The sequence below is a fragment of the Stegostoma tigrinum genome, chromosome 22 (assembly GCF_030684315.1).
Source record: "Stegostoma tigrinum isolate sSteTig4 chromosome 22, sSteTig4.hap1, whole genome shotgun sequence".
Lineage (NCBI taxonomy): Eukaryota > Metazoa > Chordata > Chondrichthyes > Orectolobiformes > Stegostomatidae > Stegostoma > Stegostoma tigrinum.
The window spans coordinates 44,893,219-44,915,366 of record NC_081375.1 but is presented as its reverse complement, the minus strand read 5'-3'; the positions used below and the strand labels follow the sequence as shown (position 1 = coordinate 44,915,366).

Here is a 22,148-nt window from a genome sequence, read left to right as displayed (position 1 = left end):
TCCTTTAGTGACCTTTTGCAATTATTGTCATTTGCATCGGTATTCACCAAGGAGAGGGACGTGATGGATGTTGAGGTTAGGGATAGATGTTTGCTTAGTCTAGGTCAAATTGACATAAGGAAGGAGCAAGTGTTAGGTATCCTAAAAGACATTAATGTGGACAAGTCCCCAGGTCCGGATGGGATCGATCCCAGGTTACTGAGGGAAGCGAGAGAGGAAATAGCCGGGGCCCTAACAGATATCTTTGCAGTGTCCTTAGACACGAGTGAGGTCCCAGAGGACTGGAGACTTGCTAATGTTGTTCCCTTGTTTAAAAAGGGCAGCAAGGATAATCCAGGTAATTATCGACCGATGAATCTGACATCAGTGGTAGGGAAGCTACTGGAGAAGATACTGAGGGATAGGATCTATTCCCATTTGAAAGAAAATGGGCTTATCAGTGATAGGCAACATGGTTTTGTACAGGGAAGGTCATGTCTTACCAACTTAATAGAATTCTTTGAGGAGGTGACAAAGTTGATTGATGAGAGAAAGGCTGTAGATGTCATATACATGGACTTCAGTAAGGCGTATGATAAGGTTCCCCATGGCAGGCTGATGGAGAAAGTGAAGTCACATGGGGTCCAGGGTGTGCTAGCTAGATGGATAAAAAACTGGCTGGGTAACAGGAGACAGAGGGTAGTAGTAGAAGGGAGTTTCTCAAATTGGAGACCTGCAAACAGTGGTGTTCCACAGGGATCTGTGTTGGGACCACTGTTGTTTGTGATATATGTAAATGATCTGGAGGAAGGTGTAGGTGGTCTGATCAGCAAATTTTCTGATGACACTAAGATTGGTGGAGTAGCTGATAGTGAAGGGGACTGTCAGAAATTATAGCAGAATATAGATAGACTGAAGAGTTGGGCAGATAAATGGCAGATGGAGTTCAATCCGGGCAAATGCGAGGTGATACATTTTGCAAGATCAAATTCAAGGGCGAACTATACAGTAAATGGAAAAGTCCTAGGGAAAATTGATGAACAGAGAGATCTGGGTGTTCAGGTCCATTGTTCCCTGAAGGTGACAACGCAAGTCAATAGAGTGGTCAAGAAGGCATATGGCATGCTTTCCTTCATTGGGCGGGGTATTGAGTACAAGAGTTGGCAGGTCATGTTGCAGTTGTATAGGACTTTGGTTCGGCCACATTTGGAGTACTGTGTACAGCTCTGGTCGCCACATTACCAAAAGGATGTGGATGCTTTGGAGAGGGTGCAGAGGAGGTTCACCAGGATGTTGCCTGGTATGGAGGGTGCTAGCTACAAAGAGAGGTTGAATAGATTAGGATTATTTTCATTAGAAAGACAGAGATTGAGGGGGGACCTGATTGAGGTCTACAAAATCATGAGGGGTATAGACAGGGTGGATAGCAAAAAGCTTTTTCCCAGAGTGGGGGGCTCAATTACTAGGGGTCATGAGTTCAAAGTGAGAGGAGGAAAGTTTAATGGAGATATGCGTGGAAAGTTCTTTACACAGAGGGTGGTGGGCGCCTGGAACGCGTTGCCAGTGGAGGTAGTAGACGCAGACACGTTAGCGTCTTTTAAGATATATTTGGACAGGTACGTGGATGGGCAGGGAGCAAATGGACACAGACCGTTAGAAAATAGATGACAGGTTAGACAGAGGATCTTGATCGGCTCAGGCTGGGAGGGCCGAAGGGCCTGTTCCTGTGCTGTAGGTTGCTTTGTTTTTCTTTGTTTCTTTGTTTCTGATTTTACTGCCAATTACATTCCAGAATCTTAGGTGCAGCATGCTTCCAAGTCCCAAAATGTTTCTTTTCAACTTTTATGATACATGAGGAAAAAAAACTATCAGGTAAAGATTTTTCTTTGGTAAACAAAGTGATAGAGGACAGATCTCTCTGAGTCAACAGCATTACAAGCTGTTCAGATGCTATTTCTATTACTAGGTTGTGCATTGGAATGAATCAAATAACAATTGTGCTCTGACAGGATATTACATCACTTAAGATCCTGTGAGGACGTGGCAGTGTGAATGCTAAAAGAATGTCTTTTCTAGTGGAGTATCAGTGAGAACTAAGGGACAGAGTTTGAAATATAACATTGTGCATACAAGATATAGGTGAGGAGAAATCTTTTCTCTCAGACGGTAGTGTGTGTCTTTTGGAAATTCTTCTCCAGAGCGCATGGAAAGTTGAGTCTGGAATATTTTTAGGACAGCGCTAGATAGATTCTAACAGAGCGCTTAGTGATTATTTAGAATAGACAGAAATGGGGAGATAAGACCACAGTCAAATCAGATATAATTCATTTGAAGAGTGGAAAAGGCTGGACTATTCTTGCTCTTATTTTGTATGTTCCTACGTGAAGGATCATAGAATCCCCACACTGTGGAAGCAGGCAATCTGGCCCATTGGGTCCCACCGGCCCTCTGAAAAGCATCCCATTACACCCACTCCCTTACCTTATCCTTGTAACTCTGCATTTCCCATAGCTAATCCAACTAGCCTGCACATCTTTGGACTGTGGGAGGAAACTGGAGTACCCGAACAAGACCCACACAGAGACGAGAGAATGTGCAAACTCCACACCAACATTCGCCCAAGGATGGAACTGAACCTGGCTGCCAGGTGCTGTGAGACAGCAGTGCTAGCCACTGAGCTACAGTGCCACTCTGATGTGGATGAGCTGAGACTTGACGCCAAACACTGTTCACCTCCCAACAACAACAACTTGTATCCTGATACTTGTTCTCAGGTCGCAGAAGCTTTGTATTGAAATAAAATTTGACATCTGCATCAGCAGAGATTAAGACAGTCAAAAGAGGTGGACTTTATAGAACCCTTAATGTAGAAAAGAAAGAAGGCAGGCAGATAAAGAGTGGAGACATTTCACACGGCATTTCCAGATTTTACGGTCTGGGAAGCTGAAGACATAGCATCCATAGGCTCAGTCATTAAAATTATGGGTGCTCAAGAGGCCAAAATTGGAAGAAGGCATAGATTTGAAAGGTTGTAGGACTGGAGGATGTTACTAAGATTGGGAGTGGTAAAGTCAAGGAATCAAGATATTGCCAGGCTGGAAGCTGATGTTGGTCAGTGAGCATCATTGCAACGGAGAATTGAGAATTGATGCGAGTTTTGCATGAGGTCAAGTTTCCTGAGGGTGGAATCTGGTCCTGGAGAACTTTGGAAGAGTCCTTTCTGGAGTTTATAAAAGCATTGATAAGGGATTTAGTTGTATACTTATATTAACCCATTCCAGCTTTGTATCAATGTGGAAGCCTGGCCACTGACAGTCTAAATTTTTGTAAAAAGTACAACTTGTGACTGATTTTAGTGGAGTTTCCAACTTTGACCTCTCCAAAATTTCAGCAAAGCAGAAGACTGAACTGGTAAGGTCAAAAACCTACAGCACCGTAAACCAAAACATATCTTTTGACAGAAGAAAGACATGAAAAGCTGTTAAAACTTTTAACCCTCTGTGGAACAGGAAGCCAAACATTTTCATAATTATCCTGTGGCAAATAATTAAAAACGTCATATTCTACATTTTACTCCAAGTATCTGTCTTTTACATCCTTTCCCTGCAAATTAATTCATTGGAACATTTCACTTTTAATTTTCCATTGAAGTATGTCATTAGAGCATGTTTAATAGCTTTGTCTGTTGTGCTCTGATGATAAGTCTCACTAGAGATCAAACCAAGCTTACTTTAACTATAGCTGGCACTGGTATTGGTGTGCTAATCTGCCCATTCAGCTGCTTTTGGCTTCCTGGCTGGTTGATCTGGTTGCTAGATGTAGTCCTGTTTGGATCACACTGCTGGGAGAGGTGAGGCAGATACTGTAAAATATAAAGGAAAGAAGTTAGTCAGCTGCATGGTTTGCGATTATTCCATGCTTTTCAGATTTGACCCTACTCTTTCTTTAATTGTGCACATAATCTTTCATCTGGAAACTTGGAAACACATCATGTATAGGCAAATATGCTCTGATATATCAAGTTTGCAAACCTGTGAGGTTGTGGTTGTTTTGGTGACAATTTGATACATTTCTATCTAAGGAGTTGGGCACTACCAATACTTTTATCTTGTACAGCCAGATCTAAAACACTTTGAAGGCTAAATTAATGTTTACCACTTTACAGTGTAATATCACACCCTTAATCAATAGATAACTAATTTACCTCTTAAGCATCTCTGCTGCTACTGTCCTCCACTTATTATGGTGAATATCACCCTCATATCAAACCCCACAATAGCCAGCTGCCAAGACATAATTTATGACAATGCATTCAAGCCTGTTTATTCAATTTTCTTCTTTAACAAGATGAAGCATATTTAGCATTGCAAATGATTCTGAAAGGATCCCTGGTGAGGTCAGCTTAAGCTCAAGTCAAATTAGAGTTTCGAACTATGAACCAAGGATGTAAATCTGCAGTGACGTAGCACCTTACATGACAGCAAAATGTCCCAGAGCCCTTTACAGCTTACAAAGCAATAAGGTGAGAGTAGCATCAAGTGAGATATTTAATTTTTCAAATTTCCAGCTCTTAACTGAGCTGACAACCTGCTGCTGATAAATTAAGACAATAATTGTGACTGCACAATTAATCTGTAATAGTTATTGAGGAGAAAATTGCGAAACAATATGAACAGAAGGAACTTTGCATAGTCTGAGCTTAAATTGAGATTTGCAAATTGTGTGCACAAGAACTTGGTAGACTCTTCAATCCTGGATCCAGAAAACGTAAACACAGAAACATACATCCAGCTATAAAAGCAAAATTGTACACAAACACAAGTAAAAAATATATACTGACAAACTACCTGCTTTGAAGAGTTGTTTTGACTGGTTTTAAATCTCAGTTGTGTGAGCATTTAGAAAGCACTTATAAAAGACCATTTAGAGGATTCTTATAAAGCCTGAATAAATCTTTGTCAGTAATACCCTTAATGCTGCAGATGTGAACAGTATGCTGTTTTCAGCAAACCCATAACACACGCACGCCAAAGGCTGTTTCATTTTTCACCTTGTTCATTTTGCTATTCCTGCCTTCAATCTCATTTACTCACTATTATTTTATTGACCTATTTGTTCTTGCACATATATTTCAGACAGAAGGTGAGGAACACAGTTACTACCAGTATTCTCCATAGCTGGGGCTTGAGATGGGTGCAATGGACACTTTCACAGACTTCAATCAACATTTTATAACTTCTGAAGACTTTAAAAAGCAATCCTTTTGAAAACCACCTATCAAATTTTCCCAACTGACTGCTGGGAGTAATGCTGCACACAGACTTAAAACAAACAGGTTTCCCCTGCTTTATTCTTAAGATAATCTTAAGCTGTCAGTAAGGATCGAGAAGCGAACTCTCAAGAGATCCAAGCAGCAAAAGGGCTGGAAAATTATGACATTGACAAGTCATTCCGTGATTCGTTTCTAAGACCTGTAGCTGTGGAACTGGAGCCTGCTGTAAATTCCTGGCAATTATATACTTATGACTGTTTGACAGTCATTTATAGCTGAAAACATTTGCAACAAAACTGAGCTGCAAATGGTCTTTTAACCTTGCAAATATTTTGCAAACGGTCTTGCATTTGCCAAACTAAGAGTAAGCACATGTAATTGGACCTTTCAGCTACACAGAGCTATCCATCAGATCAGATGGCTTCACTTAAATGTTCAGACACGTGAAACCAATAATAGTTTATCAGTCTCTTGCCACAAACTACAATTGCTGGCACATTGACAATTGTGCCTGAAAAATCATCATGACCAGTGCCAAGTACACCAGATATTGGTATGAGGGGCAAGAGTTGATGCCAAGATACTGTCATTTTCAGTTCGACAACCATTCAGCAAACATAGGACACAGTAATGATCATTGCTCCCACCTGCAGTGTAATATTAATTTATCAAATATGAAGAATGTGGAGATAACATCATAGACAGAACTGACACTAGATCAAAATGCACTTGATGGAGATTTTACATAAGTCTATGCAATGCCTCTATACCTAAGTTTCTGGACAATGTACACACAAATATTATGGTATACACATATATCAGCTGAATACAACAAAACATTTTCTTGGCAGTTGATTATTTACCTGTGAATTAATGACAATGGCAGCAAATCTGTGAGTAAAATACTGCAAGCACTCAGCACATGAAGCTTTTAGAGTGTCAAAACACTAACAGTTTATTGACGGAAGAGATTTCCCGTGAGATCTGAACCACGCATAAATTGCTGGACAAATTGTGTGCTACACCACCAGCCTTGTGAAAATTGCATCATGCCATCAACCTTTCCATGTATTAAGAAACTGGTCCATTTACACTGTTAAAATGAAAGATCTGCTGCGGAAATCTGGGGCTGGTCCTCAATATAAAGGCGCTTTCAATGGCTGAGTTTACATTCTTACAATCACATTTTAACTCACTGAAGGGAACAATCAAAATCAGGGAATCTTAGAGAAGGCAGATGGAATCCCTGCCTTTATTCATTGAGACACTATTTCGGACCTGAGAGGATTTGCTGCAACTGTACAAAAAGTTGTTAAGGCTACAGCTAGAGTTTTGTGTTGTGGAATTCACATGATAGGAGGGATGTGCTTCGACACGAGGAGGTACAAAGGTGATTTACTAAGATGTTGCTTGGGCTAGAGAGTTTGGACAGACTGGGATTGGTTTCCATGGCACAGAGGAGACTGTGATGGGACATGATTGAGATGTATAAGATTATGGGAGACATAAATAGGCAGCAACTTCCCCTTGATGGGGGGAGGGGGGGGGCGGATATCAATGATTTCAGGTAAGGGGCAGCAGGTTTGGAAGGGCTGTGAGGAAAATCTATTTCACCCAGAGGTGGTGGGAATCTGGAACTCACTGGGGTGGAGAGGTAGAAACCATCACAATATTTAAGTATTTCAATGTGCAATTGTGATGCCAAGGTATACAAGGCTAAGGGTTAAGTACTGGAAAATGGGATCAGAACAGTTAACTGGTTGTTTTTGAATAGCACAGATTCAATGGGCCAAGAGGCCTTTTCTGGAATGTCGACCTCTATGACTGCGAATTCTCATTCCTTTAGATTGTAAATCGTTTCTACAGGTTCTAAAAAATTCAAATTAAAGTATGTTTTGTAATTTTCCTCTCCCTAACTTTTCATACTCTTGTTGTACAATCTTTATTTCTGTTCTGTATTGCTCCTTTTGTGTCAAATTTGACTCTATTTCCTTGTACTTTCTTCACTGTTTTTCCGATTTATTCCTCTCCATCATTGAACTAGTTTGGGGGATAATCTTGTTGTTTACTAAGATCCCAGATGCCCATGTACTTCCAGCCCCTGGTGCTACAGGAAGGTAAGCTATTGGGAAAGGAAGAAAAATCTAACAAATGGAATATTCTGTCAAATGACCTAGTCCAGCAAGCTCTGGCCTATAACTGTTCCCTTTGTGTGATTATACGAACCCCTTACAGCTCATTTGTCGATAAGGTTATAAATTACTCATGGATTTTTACTATCCATTAATCCTTGCCCTCCGTACACCCTGCTGTTTTGAAACCCAGTCATTATAATGGAGGGCATTTCCACCATCCTGCTATAGTAATGCTGGACCAGACAGGTGGAACATGCAGGGGAAGTGATAGAAGTGTCAGTTGGACACCCCTGTGGAAACCCCTCAGATTCTTCTCTCAGAGCTACAAGAGGAGATCCTCTTTGGAATGTCAAAATTTCACATCCTAGACTTGGATTCAATGTATCCAAGTTAATACAGTGATTCACTGTTTTAGTTTACATACAAATTCATAATTCACTCTATGTTCTTTCCTCAACATTTTGGCCGTATCTATCATCTGTATTAAGGTCATCGGCCCTTCTGAAGTATTAGTCATTTAAAAGAACCATCTGAAAAGTGAGTTTTGGCAGCTTCTCAAAGTCTTCCACTAGATCAGAAGATAAGTACAAATATGTAAAGTCACTTAACCCACCTTTCTTCCAGAAATACCCTACATTCCTTCCATTCCACTATCTATATTTCTTAAATAATTCAAAGGTTTTTCACTTCCTTCACTATGCATTCCATTCCATGTGTGAAGAACAGTTTCCCACTTCATTCTTAAATTTATTAGTAATTATTAATTTATTAATTAATGTTCTATTTCAAGAGAGTGAGAAATAATTCAGTCAGGCAAAGTAAGAAAAAGAAATTTAATTTTAAATTTCAACGTGCTCAAGAAACAATTTATGATCTGAAGGAATGAGATTTCACAGTTTTTGGATCAGAGACTCTGAATGGCATTCCAGAGGCATATATCCAACTATCAAAATGGGTTCTCAGCTCATTAATGACCAGTCCTGAATTACTGTGGTGAATTTAATTCATTTCAATAGCACCAGCGCAGCCATTTCTTGAAACATGTGGGGAGTTGATAATAAGATACTATTTTTGGGAGATTAATGACAAATAAAGCCCAAGTTGACCTATTCTCACAATTAGTTGGAAATAACTACCCTTACTTATCTTCCCATATTGTGTTCTATATGCCTCTATAAGGTCATTTTTTCACTGACTCCATTCAGGTTCAAACCTCTCCAGTATTTTTTCAGATGTCAGATATCAAGATCACTGTTATGCTGCTGTTCTGAACTGCCTACGCCTTTCAGAGGTAAGCGGAGGCAAACATGTTCCTCATGGTGTGGACTGAAAAAAAGCACTGCTTAGTTATTGAGCATGCCTTGTCGCCTGCTGATTTGATATACACAGCTCAGCATGCTATTTGCTTTAACTCTGCACAGAAACATGAACAAGAAAATTTTGCAATAAAGCTGCATACAATATTGAGACTGTGGTGCCTGTTGCAGTAGCTTAATGGAAATTCTGAAACACTGCAATTAGAATGCCAGGCCATGACAATGAAGTGTATGCTCCTTCATAGCCACTTTGGTTCAACAATATAAAAGTGGCATCTGACACATTGGCCAGGTTATTAATTGTTGTTGCCTTGATGACGGAGTGGCCACCTTTGAGGGCATTATGAGTTGGCTATGTTGTGTGAACTAGAGTCATCTTTCTTATCAGGTCAGGCAGAGGTGGAACATTCCCTTCTGGTGAACCAATGGGTTTCCAAGGCAACCTAGCTATTTGAATGGCTAATATCTTCAGGCCAAATACTACCAGAGGCACTAGACACAAATACACTACCCATCAAAATGCAACCTTCTCAAATTTACTACCATTAAAATGGCCCAGGAGGAGATAATGGATTTGCTCCAGTTGATGGGGCTGCCATTTTCCAGGCCTTCCAGTGAACACTTAGGCAGGAATCATCACCTAACAACAATGGTCATGCCCTCAGGCAAAATATCTGAACAGTGTGAGCTTCCTTTACAATCTTCTTCACTCCCAGCTCCCTGAATTGACTCTGCACTGCTTCTGTTTGACAAGAATGTCCGAGATTTATGAATTCCTGGTCAAAATCAATATCACTAAATAAAAAGTAAAAAGGAATAGCAAAACAAGTGGACTTATAGTGGTCACTGGAAATTGTTTATACATTCTCATTTGACTGTGTTATTGCGAAATCCCATGTCTGGGTTTCAAAAAGGTTTCAAATAAATCTATGAAATGAGCTAGTTTCTTTCTGAAGTGAAAGAGTTTCTGCAAACTGCACCATTCTATTGTCAAGGAGGGCTGATTACTTGGTATGAAACTTTTGCTAGTGGTAGCTGTCAGAAACTACATGATATAAACAGATTGCATGTTACTTCAATTTAGTCCCATTCTCTTTAAGTGCCTTCATTATGATCAGTTCCTCCTCCTGTAACAGAGCTAGGACTGGGTATCAACTTAGAGACATTTACAAAGAACAATCTCACATGGCATCTGCTCTGACTGTGCGACCTGCGAGGAACTTCAAGGCCTTTCAAGTGATACTTGCAGGTCTGACGAGGTATCAAGATGGCCTCTTTAGTGTAAATATGAAATTACCATTAACGTCCGGTACAGTTATTCAAAAAGAAACTGAAAGCAAATCTAAAGACAAAAATCATGCTTAATTGTTCTTAAGGAAAACTAAACGGCTATCGATCTTGGGTAACCTGAAATAACAACTGAAGGTATCAAGAAACTCAGCAGGTCTGGCAGAATTTGTGGAGATAGAAACAGAGATAACGTTCCGAGTCTAATATGACCCTTCTTTGGATCGAGTCACACTGGATTCAAAATTTCAACTACAATTTTCTCTCTATACTTGCTGCCAAACAGACTGGGCCATTCTAGCACTTCTTGTTTTTACTTCTGATTTTTAGGCGCTTGTTTTCTTAACTCGTGAATGACTGATATAATGTGATGCTTCTTTGTTCAATTAAATATCAGAATTACTGATATATTTCTGCATTGTTATTTTTGTTCCACTGCACTGCATCATGAAAGAATTTAAAAAGTGGGCTTGGGTATACATGTGACCCGATCATCTCAAGAACAACATATCTGTCTTTTAATAACTGTGAGCTGAACGGATGTAGTGTTAAAAGAAAACTACATTTTCAGCATTAAAGCAACTCAGATGGTCAAACAACTTACTTTTATTTGGTCCTGGGTATAGACATCAATAATCATTCTAACCTTGAATGGTGTTGTTATGTTTCAGATACTGACCTCTAGCCACAACTTGATTATGGTCACACATACGCCAAAGGCCTGAGTCATAGTGCCAGGTCTGTATCACCACCTGATAATGGACACCGGAGCAGTGTGAATTTTGTGCATGCTTGTGTACAGGTGCAAGGCAGTGCTCATTCATCCCGATGTTGACTAACTTCTGCAGTTAACAGATGGCCAATTAAATCACTAATGATACCAGCAATCGGGGAGGTGCCGTCCTGGTGGTATTAGCACTAGACTATTAATTCAGAGCCAGGTAATGTCGTCGGGCACTGGGTTTGAAGCGTGCCATGGTGGTTGGTGGAATTTGAACTCAATGAAAATCTGGAATTAAGAATCTAATGATGACCACAAATGGATTGTCAGAAAAAACAACTGGCTCACTAATGTCCTCAAGGGAAGGAAACTGCCATTTATCCCTGGTCAGGCCTACATGTGACTCCAGACCCAAGCAAGTGGTTGACTCTTGAACTGCCCATTGAGCATTTACAGATGGGGCAATAAACACTGGCCTAGCCAGCAATGCCCTCAATCAGTGAAAGAATTAGAAAAAAAAGAGAGAAGCTCGATTTAAACAAACATTCTCAGTCTTTTTAATCAGCTTGAAACTTGAGCACTTTATCACTATAAGCACCAGGAAGCAAAGTTTCAATGTTAGACCTTGCTACACATGATTTCCTCAAACTCAGTCCAATTGATTTCAAATTCAATTTACAATCTAATTTGTTAAATTGTAAATCCAAAGCCCATTTTACAGTGGGTTATTACATTACCTGTGGTATGAAAGGTGCCCAGCAATTACAGCTAGATTTGTTACAATCAGAGAAATAATCTTGATCTACTACTTCAGGGCAAGAGTGGTAACCTACCTGTATTGTAGTAGTTGCTAGAGGTGACGATGACTCTGTGAATTTTGGCTCAGACGGCGAACTTTCTGATCCCTGGGATTCCTGACTTCTGGGTTGCTCTGGAGACAGTGCATCATTGCTGCTGTCTTCCTCAAAGGAAAACGTATCGGGGGCTTTCGGGAAATTAACTTGGCCAACTGTCGACAAAGGGAAAACCACAATGTCAGCAACTTGCTTGTGCAAATGTCAGGTACAGTCTGAATTTTTGATGTGTTTATTTTCTGTAGGTTTCTAATGAGCCAAGCAACAGCTTCTGAAACTAACAGAATGAAATACCCTGAAATATACACATAAAGGTGCCTTTTAATTGTATGATATCGAAAGCAAACGCAGTAACAAAACTGAAAACCCAATTCTATTATTGCCCTGGGGGAAACTGTTAAAATGATTTCAACGTAGTCCCATTTATCAAATAATAAACAGAAACACCTAGAAACAGTTCTAAGTAATGTACTAAATCTCACAGTATTTAATCTTATAAGAATCACCTTAATAAGTTATTGCCTCAGCTCACTCCTTCATGCATTAATTTTAAAGTAAAGAAGTTTTAATTTTCTGGTTCAGTGTGGAGATTTATTCTGAAATTACAGAGACCCCTGACCCATGTCATGCATGGCCTACTTTGAGACAGGCAGTGAATCTAGTCATTCAAAGCCAATAATACATGACGACATTTATACCCAATGTGGTATTACTTGTGCCAGTTTATTGAAAAGTAATTCATGGTTCTCAAAGCTGCTTTCTTTCTCTTTGAAGCTGTATTGCTTTTTGTTCGAAAATGAACGCAGGGAATTTTTATCGCTAAAAGTGCTTGCAGGGTTATTTAAAAACATCAACAATTAATGTGTAAAATCATACTAAAGTTATACTTTCATACAAGGTCAGAAATCTGTTCTTCACCCACCCTTTGTTTGCTTGCTTAGATTAATATGGTGGGTCATGTGGCATCAGCCTTTATGTGCAACGTGGTAAGCCAGTTTCGACACACAGCATGATGCCACAGCATATCACCCTGAGCTTAGTGCCTGCTTTTCTAACATTCTAGCAACCATTTCAGTAGCCTGTGGGACTGCACTTGGTAGTGTCACTCTGATACTCGGAGGCTTTAATTTGAAAATACAAATACAATGGCATGTGCTGATGAGAATTGTCATTTTACAATATTTAATAACAGATTTGAAACCAAAACAACACTCCTGATAGGCAGTAAGAAAGTTTAAACAAGAATATGACTGCAAATATTTACATGTAAATCTGACATGAATAAATAATGGATTATTTTCACAAATGTTTGGTCTGAGGTCAGGAATGCTGTGCAATTTCTACATTTTCACCCAATATTAAGTACTTCCTCAGTCTACTTTCTACTTCGGACAGATCTGGTACGTCTCAGACAGTCAGCACACTTATTCACAGGGTTCATTTGAAAATTTCCTGACATTCATTCAATGAACAAAGTTTGTTTCATTGAGTCTATAAAAAGAATGACCTATGAACCATAAGGTGATATTTTGTAAGAGACTTTTATTAGACATAGATTTCACTCTACTTTGTGGACAAGATAAAGCCCTGTTAAAAACAAAATTAAATCCATTATAAAATAGAAAAAGTTGCCAAGCTCATAAGGCAACAGAATATATGTTTTCATAACAGAGGAGTTTTAAAGCTTTCTAAAATATCTTGGATCTTTGTGGAGACTAAGGAATGTGCACTGCTGTAATGGGGCATCATTATTTTTAAGATAGATATATACAAAAGTGAACTCATGAAATGACTCATACTAAGTGTTATTACATGCCCTGCTTGTTGTCATTCACTCGCCCAGACAGCAGTGAATGGTCATGTCTATACAGACTTGACAAAATGCTTTTACTAGAGAAAGAACACAATGTTCCTGTGGCAAAGACTGAATCACAGAATGAAGTCATTCCAAGGTTTCCTTTAGCCATGCTGTGTTACTATCACAGCGCGCAAATTGCAAGGAAGTTTTCCAGGATTATGGGATCACACTGACAACAGCTCTTGACCTCGGAGGTCTCCAGATAACTGAAGTGTTGAGAAATGGGACTATCTTGACATAGCCAACTGTAGCTGTTGATGGGGTAGAACATTACCTAATGGACTGGAGACTGTACCTTGCCATGTGATCTGACAAACAGCAATTCTGGTATTTATCATTCAGTCACACACTTAGTCAGATACAACAATGGGAAAGCAACGGCACTTCAGTGAAGGTGGGAGCAGAGAAATTTTTAATCTGCCACCCAACCATTCCATCAGTGTTTAATTGACTGTTAGTGTGTACACTGTGATCAAAATATTGTGTGACACCTAACTATCCTATCACCTTAAGCCCTAGATAGATCTTCAGAAAGTAACAATTCCTGAAAACAGTTGCTTTTGTTGCAATTGTGGAAACTTTGTTTCATTGTTTTAATGTTAATAAAATATTAAACCAAACAGCAAAACTATTCACAGGTGGGAGAAAACACTTATTAAGCAAAGTAAAACAAGGGGTTGCTTCCGTGGTAAAGTGCGATACAAAACACTTTATGGTCTTTGCAAGAGCAAGTGCAACAATACTATGGCCCCACTACTCAGCTGCGTCCAATTTTAAACTCTGCCTTCGAACACAGAATCAAAAAAACTATTTGCGACAAGGTCTGGATGTTGCACTGTGTCACACACACAATAGTCCTTTGTTAACAGGATCTTGATTCAAACCTGCCTGAGACTAATGGGTGAACAGTTAACTTGATGCTTGGGTTACTAACCCTTCTGGATAGTCCTGGGCTATCCAGGAATTTCAGATTTTCTGAATAACTCTCAAGCAACCCAGGTAGGAAAAGTAAATTTAAAAGATCATTTCAAAAAACCCTCTTCTTTCCAAGTTAAAAAATATTGTAACGGAGGAAAATGGAAGCTTCACTGCATGAAGCAGTTGCAATTTGGAGACTGTGTGATGGCAAATCCAAACAGAGTTGGGATAAACAGTATAAGAGGTGGAAATTTGCCATTCAAGAGTAGAAGAGGTCACACTCCTGACATTGTGACTAGAGTGCATTATTGGTGCCCAGGAGAAAGAGCTCATGAGGGATCCTTGGTGGATGTCTGAAATGGGGAGTAGTTTATTTTTCGTTATTAATATCCTTTGTATAAGATTATATATCAGTGGTCTCAGTACAATATCAATCTTTTAAAAAAGAACTGAAATAGCTATCAGACTGCTACAGATGCTCTAATTGAGCTGATTCCTTGACACTTTGGAAGAGTGTCGCATCTTGTCTTTTGTAGGAAAAGTGCTTATCTGAAGCCCATATCACCCCCAATGGCTTGTGCCTGCAACTCTGAAAATGACTGAAACTCCAGGAGCACAAAGCAAACAGGACAGCAAATGGTCAACATGGCTTGGCTGTACAAACATGAAGACACGTATGCTTTAGGTTTGTCACTGTCACTCTTATTTAAAGATGTCCTTTCACATGATTTATACACACTGGCGCACTACATGCTACAGAAAATATCAGACAGCAGTATTTATGGACTGATAATATAAAACAGAGAGCTCATGTTACAGACACTGACATCTAGAGGCATGCAGGCATACTTTAAGAAGCAAAAGGTCAAAAAGCTATTAACTATAAGAAAACTGTGAGGCTCACTCCAAGGCTCTAACAGTAATCTTGTGGCAGCTATTTCATGATTTGAATACTTCTACCACTGTGGGAGGAAATTTACTGATCTGTAGAATCTTTAATATCAACCTTCTAGTTTTCTTAGTCCAATACTTTGCCTCACTTTTCCCCATTAATACTTATTTCAGTAATGTGATCAAGTGTTTGAGAAAAACAAGGGCCAACTTTTTTTTTCCTTTATTCATTCATGAGAAATGTGTCACAGGCTAGGCCAACATTCATTGCACATTCCTAATTGTCATGGAGAAGATAGTGGTGAGCTGCTTTCTTAAACCGCTGCATTCTTTGGGGTGTCGGCACACGCGCAGCCTGGGATGTTTACTCACCAACAGTTACTACAGTGCATCCTGCGGATGTTATGCAACGCTACCACTGTGTGTCTTTGGTGATGGAGGTGAATGGGGAAAGGTGGTGAGTACAATGCCAATTAAGCAGGTTACTTTGTCCTTGATAGCATCAAGCCTCTTGAATGGTATTGGAGCTGCATCCACTCAGGAAAGTGGAAAGTATTCAATTACACTTAGATTTGTGCCTCGCAGATGGTAGTTAGGCACAGGGGATATGGAAGGTGAATTATTCACTGCAGAATTCCAAGTCCCTGACTTGCTGTTATAGCCAGAGTCTTCACATGGTTGGTCCAGTTGAGTTTTAGGGGAGTGGTACCTCCTGGAATGTTGAAAGAACAGAGGTACTTTCATGCAAGAAATTCCCCCATTTTGTTCCATCCCTCAATTTCTTCTTGTATAAAATTCAGTGTTTTTGACCAAAACATGACATGTGAACGCAAGTAGTTCAATGCTGCCTCTTCTGGTTTTCAATTTAGGCAGTGAATGTTGGTGAGCTGCACAACCTTAGAAACATTTGCATTCAAGCTTAGTTTGTTCCCATGCAAGATGCACACAACTGAGCAGGGATCACTGCATTAGTGACCATGAATAGCAATCTTTACTGATGTTTCCTCTCATAGTCTAACGCAATAAAGCCTCCAGTTCTGACAACTTCTAGCACATGAAGGGTCAAACCTGAAAACTTCATCTATCTGTGTGAGCCAATACGATCCCAAGGAATTAACTTACTGAGTCACATGGAGAGTTTCAGAACTTTGTTTAACTTTGAGAAGCAAGTTGGACTTATTTCAGCTAAATAAGGCACTGACAGTAATTACTTAGTATTTCATAACTCAACTACTAATATCACATCTTTAAAATATTACAAACACTTAGTGAAAAATTCTCAATTAATCTACGGCTGAGTAAATAGCTAATGATAAGTTAACATCTTATTAAATCACGATAACCTAAATGGGTTTGAAAATATCGCGATTGTCTATCAATGGTTCGTTGAGAAACAATCATCTATACGACGTGAAGGTGATGGGTACCATACTCTGCCTATCTTCAGCTGAGCCAATGCACAAATGTAATTTGCCACAGGAGCCTGTGAGTCTGTTGTAATCTCTAAACATAATGGATTCAGCCTCTGCGCTGGACTTTATCCTTCCAGGCTCTGTGCTGAAGGTGCTGACAAGGACCTGGATATAAACAGCTTCTGATTCATCCTTCAGCTATGTGCTAGATGTCAGCAGACAGCCAGCTCCACATCAATCTGCTACCTCAAATTACAGTTCAATTCGACATCACTTCTTATAAACTTGGTAATGACATGGACATTAGTTGTGGTTAAAGCTGTCTGTATTGTGAATCTTTTTTGTTCTGGCTCAAGGACCAAACCAGTGTATTTTATTCAGTCTCCTTGTGATTCATAACAATCACGCCTTTAAATGTCCTGCACACAGGTAGTGGAATACAAATTATTTCATTACTCCATATACTGATGGATACTGACCTACAATATAACAAATATTTTGAAGAGATTTGACAAAAGGTCCTTTTTATCTGCTACTATCACCTTCCATCAGTTAAAGAAACAGTAACTTGAAGAAATAACCAAAGACCATTGATCATTAATTGCACTCTTCAAATAAACAACAGCTAGAAATTTTCTATTCACTTCAACATCAGTGACACTTGATTTCTTCAATAAAGTAAGCAAAATAGTCACTACTGAAGACTGCACAGTAAAATAACTTTATACATGATACATGTAATAACTTTTTTATGGCCCCCTTATCTGCCCATTAGCCTCATACAACATAAATGTTGTTTAAGGAAACTGCATCATTCCATGGGTATAATAATGTAAGTGGATGAGTAACAGGCTTGTAATGGTGAAACAGAAAATGCAAACACAAGAGATAATTCTGAAATCTTGTCCCTCCACCAGGCAGCTGCACACAGCATGACGGCACAGCTGACAATTGGCACTATAACACTGCAGCCATCTATGATTCTTAGTCCCTGCAAATCCATTTTCCCTCCTGGGGGTGTCGGATCCCTTGCATGCCTTCTGAAGGGAACATTTTCCCCTTCTCTGTCATGAATTCTATATCACGAATAAAATGGTACATTCGTTTTAAACCATGTTCACCAGCTGACTCTTTCACACAGGGGCCATTACAGTGTTTTATAAAAGACAGAAACAGAAATTTGTACTCTTGTTGCAGTCTTCAAAAATTACGATCTTGAATGATTTGCAGAAAATCAACAACACGTCAACGACATGATGTGACATTGAAGAGAATAGAAAATACTAGTGTTTAACAAATTGAACCCGACACAATACAATGGTACAATGCAGCTAATAATCCTGCACTAAACTAAGAAGATCTGTGATTATTAACTTCAAACAGCTGGAATGGGTGGAGTTAGGAACCCAATGGATGTTGTGGTCAACTTTGACCTCATGGTGAATTTCACTGAAAATGCACTTGGTAGAGCAAGGTACAAGTTATGGTTTAAAAGCAAATGTCTACAAAATACAGTACTTGTAACATATCAAAACAGAACACTGACATCCATTCACCAACATCAAACATGAACTGTAAGCAGTGGAGAATTCACGTTAAAACATGCAAGAGGAAAGCCACAAGTTAACATGACAGCGTTAGCAAACCCAAAGACTAATTTCCTTCAAAACAGATTAAACAAGATGTTTGGGATGTAATTTTCCAGGTGATGTTGGGGTCTCATCTGTGCTGTGTCCCCCAATGGGATGTACTATCAGCAATCTGTTGTTCCTTCAGCTCAAGGGGCAGAGACTTGCAGGAAAGGCACTCATGGTTTTCTGAGAAACCAGCTGCGCAAATGGAAGTTTTAGCAATGATGCAGGATCATTGAAAAGTCCCTCTGTGTAATGATTCAGTGATACAGAGCCTAAAATCAAAACTGCACTGACAAATGCCCGAGTATCGCTGTTTATAATGCAGAGCAGTCCATTGGCTGGCAAGGAGATCCACCTCAAGAGGTCTCCAGATCTCAAACTGTTGATGGCAGAAGTTGAATAAGCCATTATTGTGGGGAGGTTGCCATGTGGTGCTGGCAGTGGTAGCGGATAGCCCAGGCCAACTGCATATGGTACCAATGCAGATCTTGCCCTGAATTTAAACAGTAGATCCCGAGACAGATAACTTGACACTGCAAAAATATATATTGTTTTGTTGCTGTTCGTGCTTTGAATTCTGCCCTAAATGCTTTTGGGATAAGTTCAGAACGCAAGCTAAGACAATAACATCCCCCGCTGAGGACGTGCAAGGCCTCAGTTCCCCAAGTGTAAGCAATTAACAGGCAAGAGATGCAACTTGAGACTGCAAGCCAAAGGGAAGTACCACATGTGGTCCTTCATAAAAATAAACACACTCCACACACACCTGTTACCACAGCAGGAATTTCTGTCCTTCAACAAGCAGGAGCGTTCAGGTCAGCTGGGAGGCTGAAACGTTATAAATACATTTTGCTTTCAACTAGCCAAATTCTGGTTTTCTTGTGATAGGAGAAAGGCCAGCAATTTCTAGATTATAATGATGCTGACTACCTCATTGTTAAACTCTCCTTCGAATTAATTCTGAGTGTCCCAAACTTCAAGAAACCCAGCGGTTAAAAGGATACAGAAGTTAAATACTTTCCCCCATACTTGATTCAAATGACTTGCTTAACCAAACTAAATTCCTCTGACTGTTGTGATCTTTCTAAGATCTCCTGCATTCGGCCTTTCACCATCTCTTTGCTCTGATTTGTCCCTGCCTTTCCGCAGCAGCTACTTCTCCCTCTCGCCCCTGAATCAGAACCTCCCCTCTTCTGCCTCCTGCACTGCCACAATGATGCCACCCAAAGGTTGCAGGAACAGCAACTCATATTCCGCCTGGGAACCCTGCAGCCATATGGTATCAATGTGGACTTTACCAGTTTCAAAATATCCCCTTCCCCTACTGCATCCCTAAACCAGCCCAGTTCATCCCCTCCCCCCACTGCACCACACAACCAGCCCAGCTCTCCCCCCCCACCCACTGCATCCCAAAACCAGTCCAACCTGTCTCTGCCTCCCTAACCGGTTCTTCCTCTCACCCATCCCTTCCTCCCACCCCAAGCCGCACCCCCAGCTACCTACTAACCTCATCCCACCCACTTGACCTGTCCGTCTTCCCTGGACCGACCTATCCCCTCCCTACCTCCCCACCTACACTCTCTCCACCTATCTTCTTTACTCTCCATCTTCGGTCCGCCTCCCCCTCTCTCCCTATTTATTCCAGTTCCCTCCCCCCATCCCCCTCTCTGATGAAGGGTCTAGGCCCGAAACGTCAGCTTTTGTGCTCCTGAGATGCTGCTTGGCCTGCTGTGTTCATCCAGCCTCACATTTTATTATCTTGGAATCTCCAGCATCTGCAGTTCCCATTACCTCCCCTCTTCTGACCTTTTTGATCCCTTGCTCCCTCTTGTCATGGCCCAATATTGAAGGCCATCTTCTCGGTTCAATGGCAAAACTGCACCGGGAAAACGGATATTCAGTCAAATGCTCATTGGGTCCTGGAATAAGTTAGGCAGGGTCTGGAGGGAAAAAAAAATCACTCCTTTGAGTTTACCCAATCTCCAATCAGCAGCATCTTGACCTCTCCTCACCATTCCACTCTCTCTCTGCACCCAATTGAACTTCTGCACTCTCTTTAAACCCAAACCTCCTGACGTCAGTCCTACATTTGCCAGTTAATTGATTGAGCCCATGCCCCATTACCTCACTCTTGCAATTTTGCTGTAATATCAAATAGGATTGATTATTTCCAATCACTATTTTACATTTTTTAAAACTTATTCATTCACAGGATGAGTGTGTGTTGGCAGCATTTATTGCCCATCCCTAATTTCCCAGAGGGCAGTTAAGAGTCAACCACAATGCTGTGGGTCTGGAGTAGGCCAGACCAGGTAAGGATGACAGTTTCCCTCCTTAAAAGGGCACTAGGGAACCAGATGGGTTTTTCCAACAATTGGCAATTGATTCATGGTCATCATTTGACTCTTAATTCCAGATATTTTATTGAATTCAAATTCCACCATCTGCTGTGGTGGGATTCAAACCTGGCTCCCTGGCACATCAGAGATAATGGGAACTGCAGATGCTGGAGATTCCAAGACAACAAAATGTGAGGCTGGATGAACACAGCAGGCCAAGCAGCATCTCAGGAGCACAAAAGCTGACGTTTCGGGCCTAGACCCTTCATCAGAGAGTCTCTGATGAAGGGTCTAGGCCCGAAACGTCAGCTTTTGTGCTCCTGAGATGCTGCTTGGCCTGCTGTGTTCATCCAGCCTCACATTTTGTTCCCTGGCACATCATCTGGGTCTCTGGATTAACAGTCCAGTGATAGCACCACGAGGCCGTCACCTCCCCAGGATTTGCATACAAAATTATCTCTTAAATTACCTCCTTTGCAGTTTTTGTTAAGAATTCAGTCCTCATGTGCTATTCAGCAGATAAAAACAGGGAAACTGAAAACATGAGACATACCTGTCCATGTCATCAAGATACAGTCAGAGTTTTTACAGCATGGCTCTGGTTGCCAAGGTGTAATGGAGAGTGCGGTGGTTTCTGAACTCTGCGATCCGAGTTCAAATCTTGGTGTAGCCTCCTTTCTGGGGTGGCACAGGGGCAAGCACTGCTGCCTCACAGCACCAGGGAGCCGGGTTCGATTCCAGCCTCGGGCGACTGCGTGTGGAGTTTGCACATTCTCCCCGTGTCTGCGCGGGTTTGATCCGGTTTCCTCCCACAGCCCAAAGATATGCAGGTTAGGTGGATTGGCCATTGGCTAAGTTGCCCATTGTGTCAGTGAGGTGTAGATTATGTTGATTGTAGCGGGATGGGTCTGAGTGGGATGCTCTGAGGTTCGGTGTGGGCTTGTTGGCGCAAAGGGCCTGTTTCCATTCTGTAGAGATTCTATAACATGAAAGGATATCATTGTGTCCATCCTGGTCATGAAACATCCATCTATTCTAATTCCATTTGCCTGCAACTGGTCCACAGCCCTGTACGCTATGGCGGTTCAAATGGACGACCAGTTCCAAGTTATACTGATTCTTTACTGTTTTGACCCTCCAAATTTTATGCCCTTAAAATTTTTATCTTATAGCTTGATAACCAAACTCCACGGCCAGGATTTTCCACTTTGCAGCCTACGTTTGGGGCAGTGCGTGGTGGTGCTGCTGTCCATGCATGCATGTTCAGTTGCCAATGATCTCTCTGCAATAACCACGCCTAGCCCCCCACCCCCTACCACCCTGCACTTACCAACAATACAGCTTGCCAAATCAGAGTCCAATTTACATGCTCAGAGCTGACTACCGATCTGCTCACTGAATTGCAGGGCCCAAAGTTGAAGTCCTGCCATGTTAAAAGCTGCTGGACTTTGATTGGGCAAAAAGCCCGAGAGGTCATTGCTGGAGGTCTAGCCTTCAGTGAATGCAAAGGTGCAAAGCCAAGCCTTTTTGTT

The 22,148-nt window shown here is 40.8% G+C and overlaps 1 protein-coding gene across 6 annotated transcripts in view; it reads right to left on the bottom strand.

Annotated features, from left to right (window-relative positions):
* Positions 1-22,148, bottom strand: part of LOC125463642 (myocardin) — a 600,727-nt gene that overhangs the window by 34,247 nt on the left and 544,332 nt on the right. For all 6 annotated transcript variants that reach the window (XM_059653806.1, XM_059653807.1, XM_048555183.2 and 3 more), the window contains 2 exons: positions 11,544-11,719; positions 3,710-3,841 (listed from right to left, as the gene is read on the bottom strand). In XM_059653806.1, coding sequence (XP_059509789.1) covers positions 3,710-3,841; positions 11,544-11,719 — 308 coding nt within the window. The remainder of the gene's footprint in view (positions 1-3,709; positions 3,842-11,543; positions 11,720-22,148) is intronic.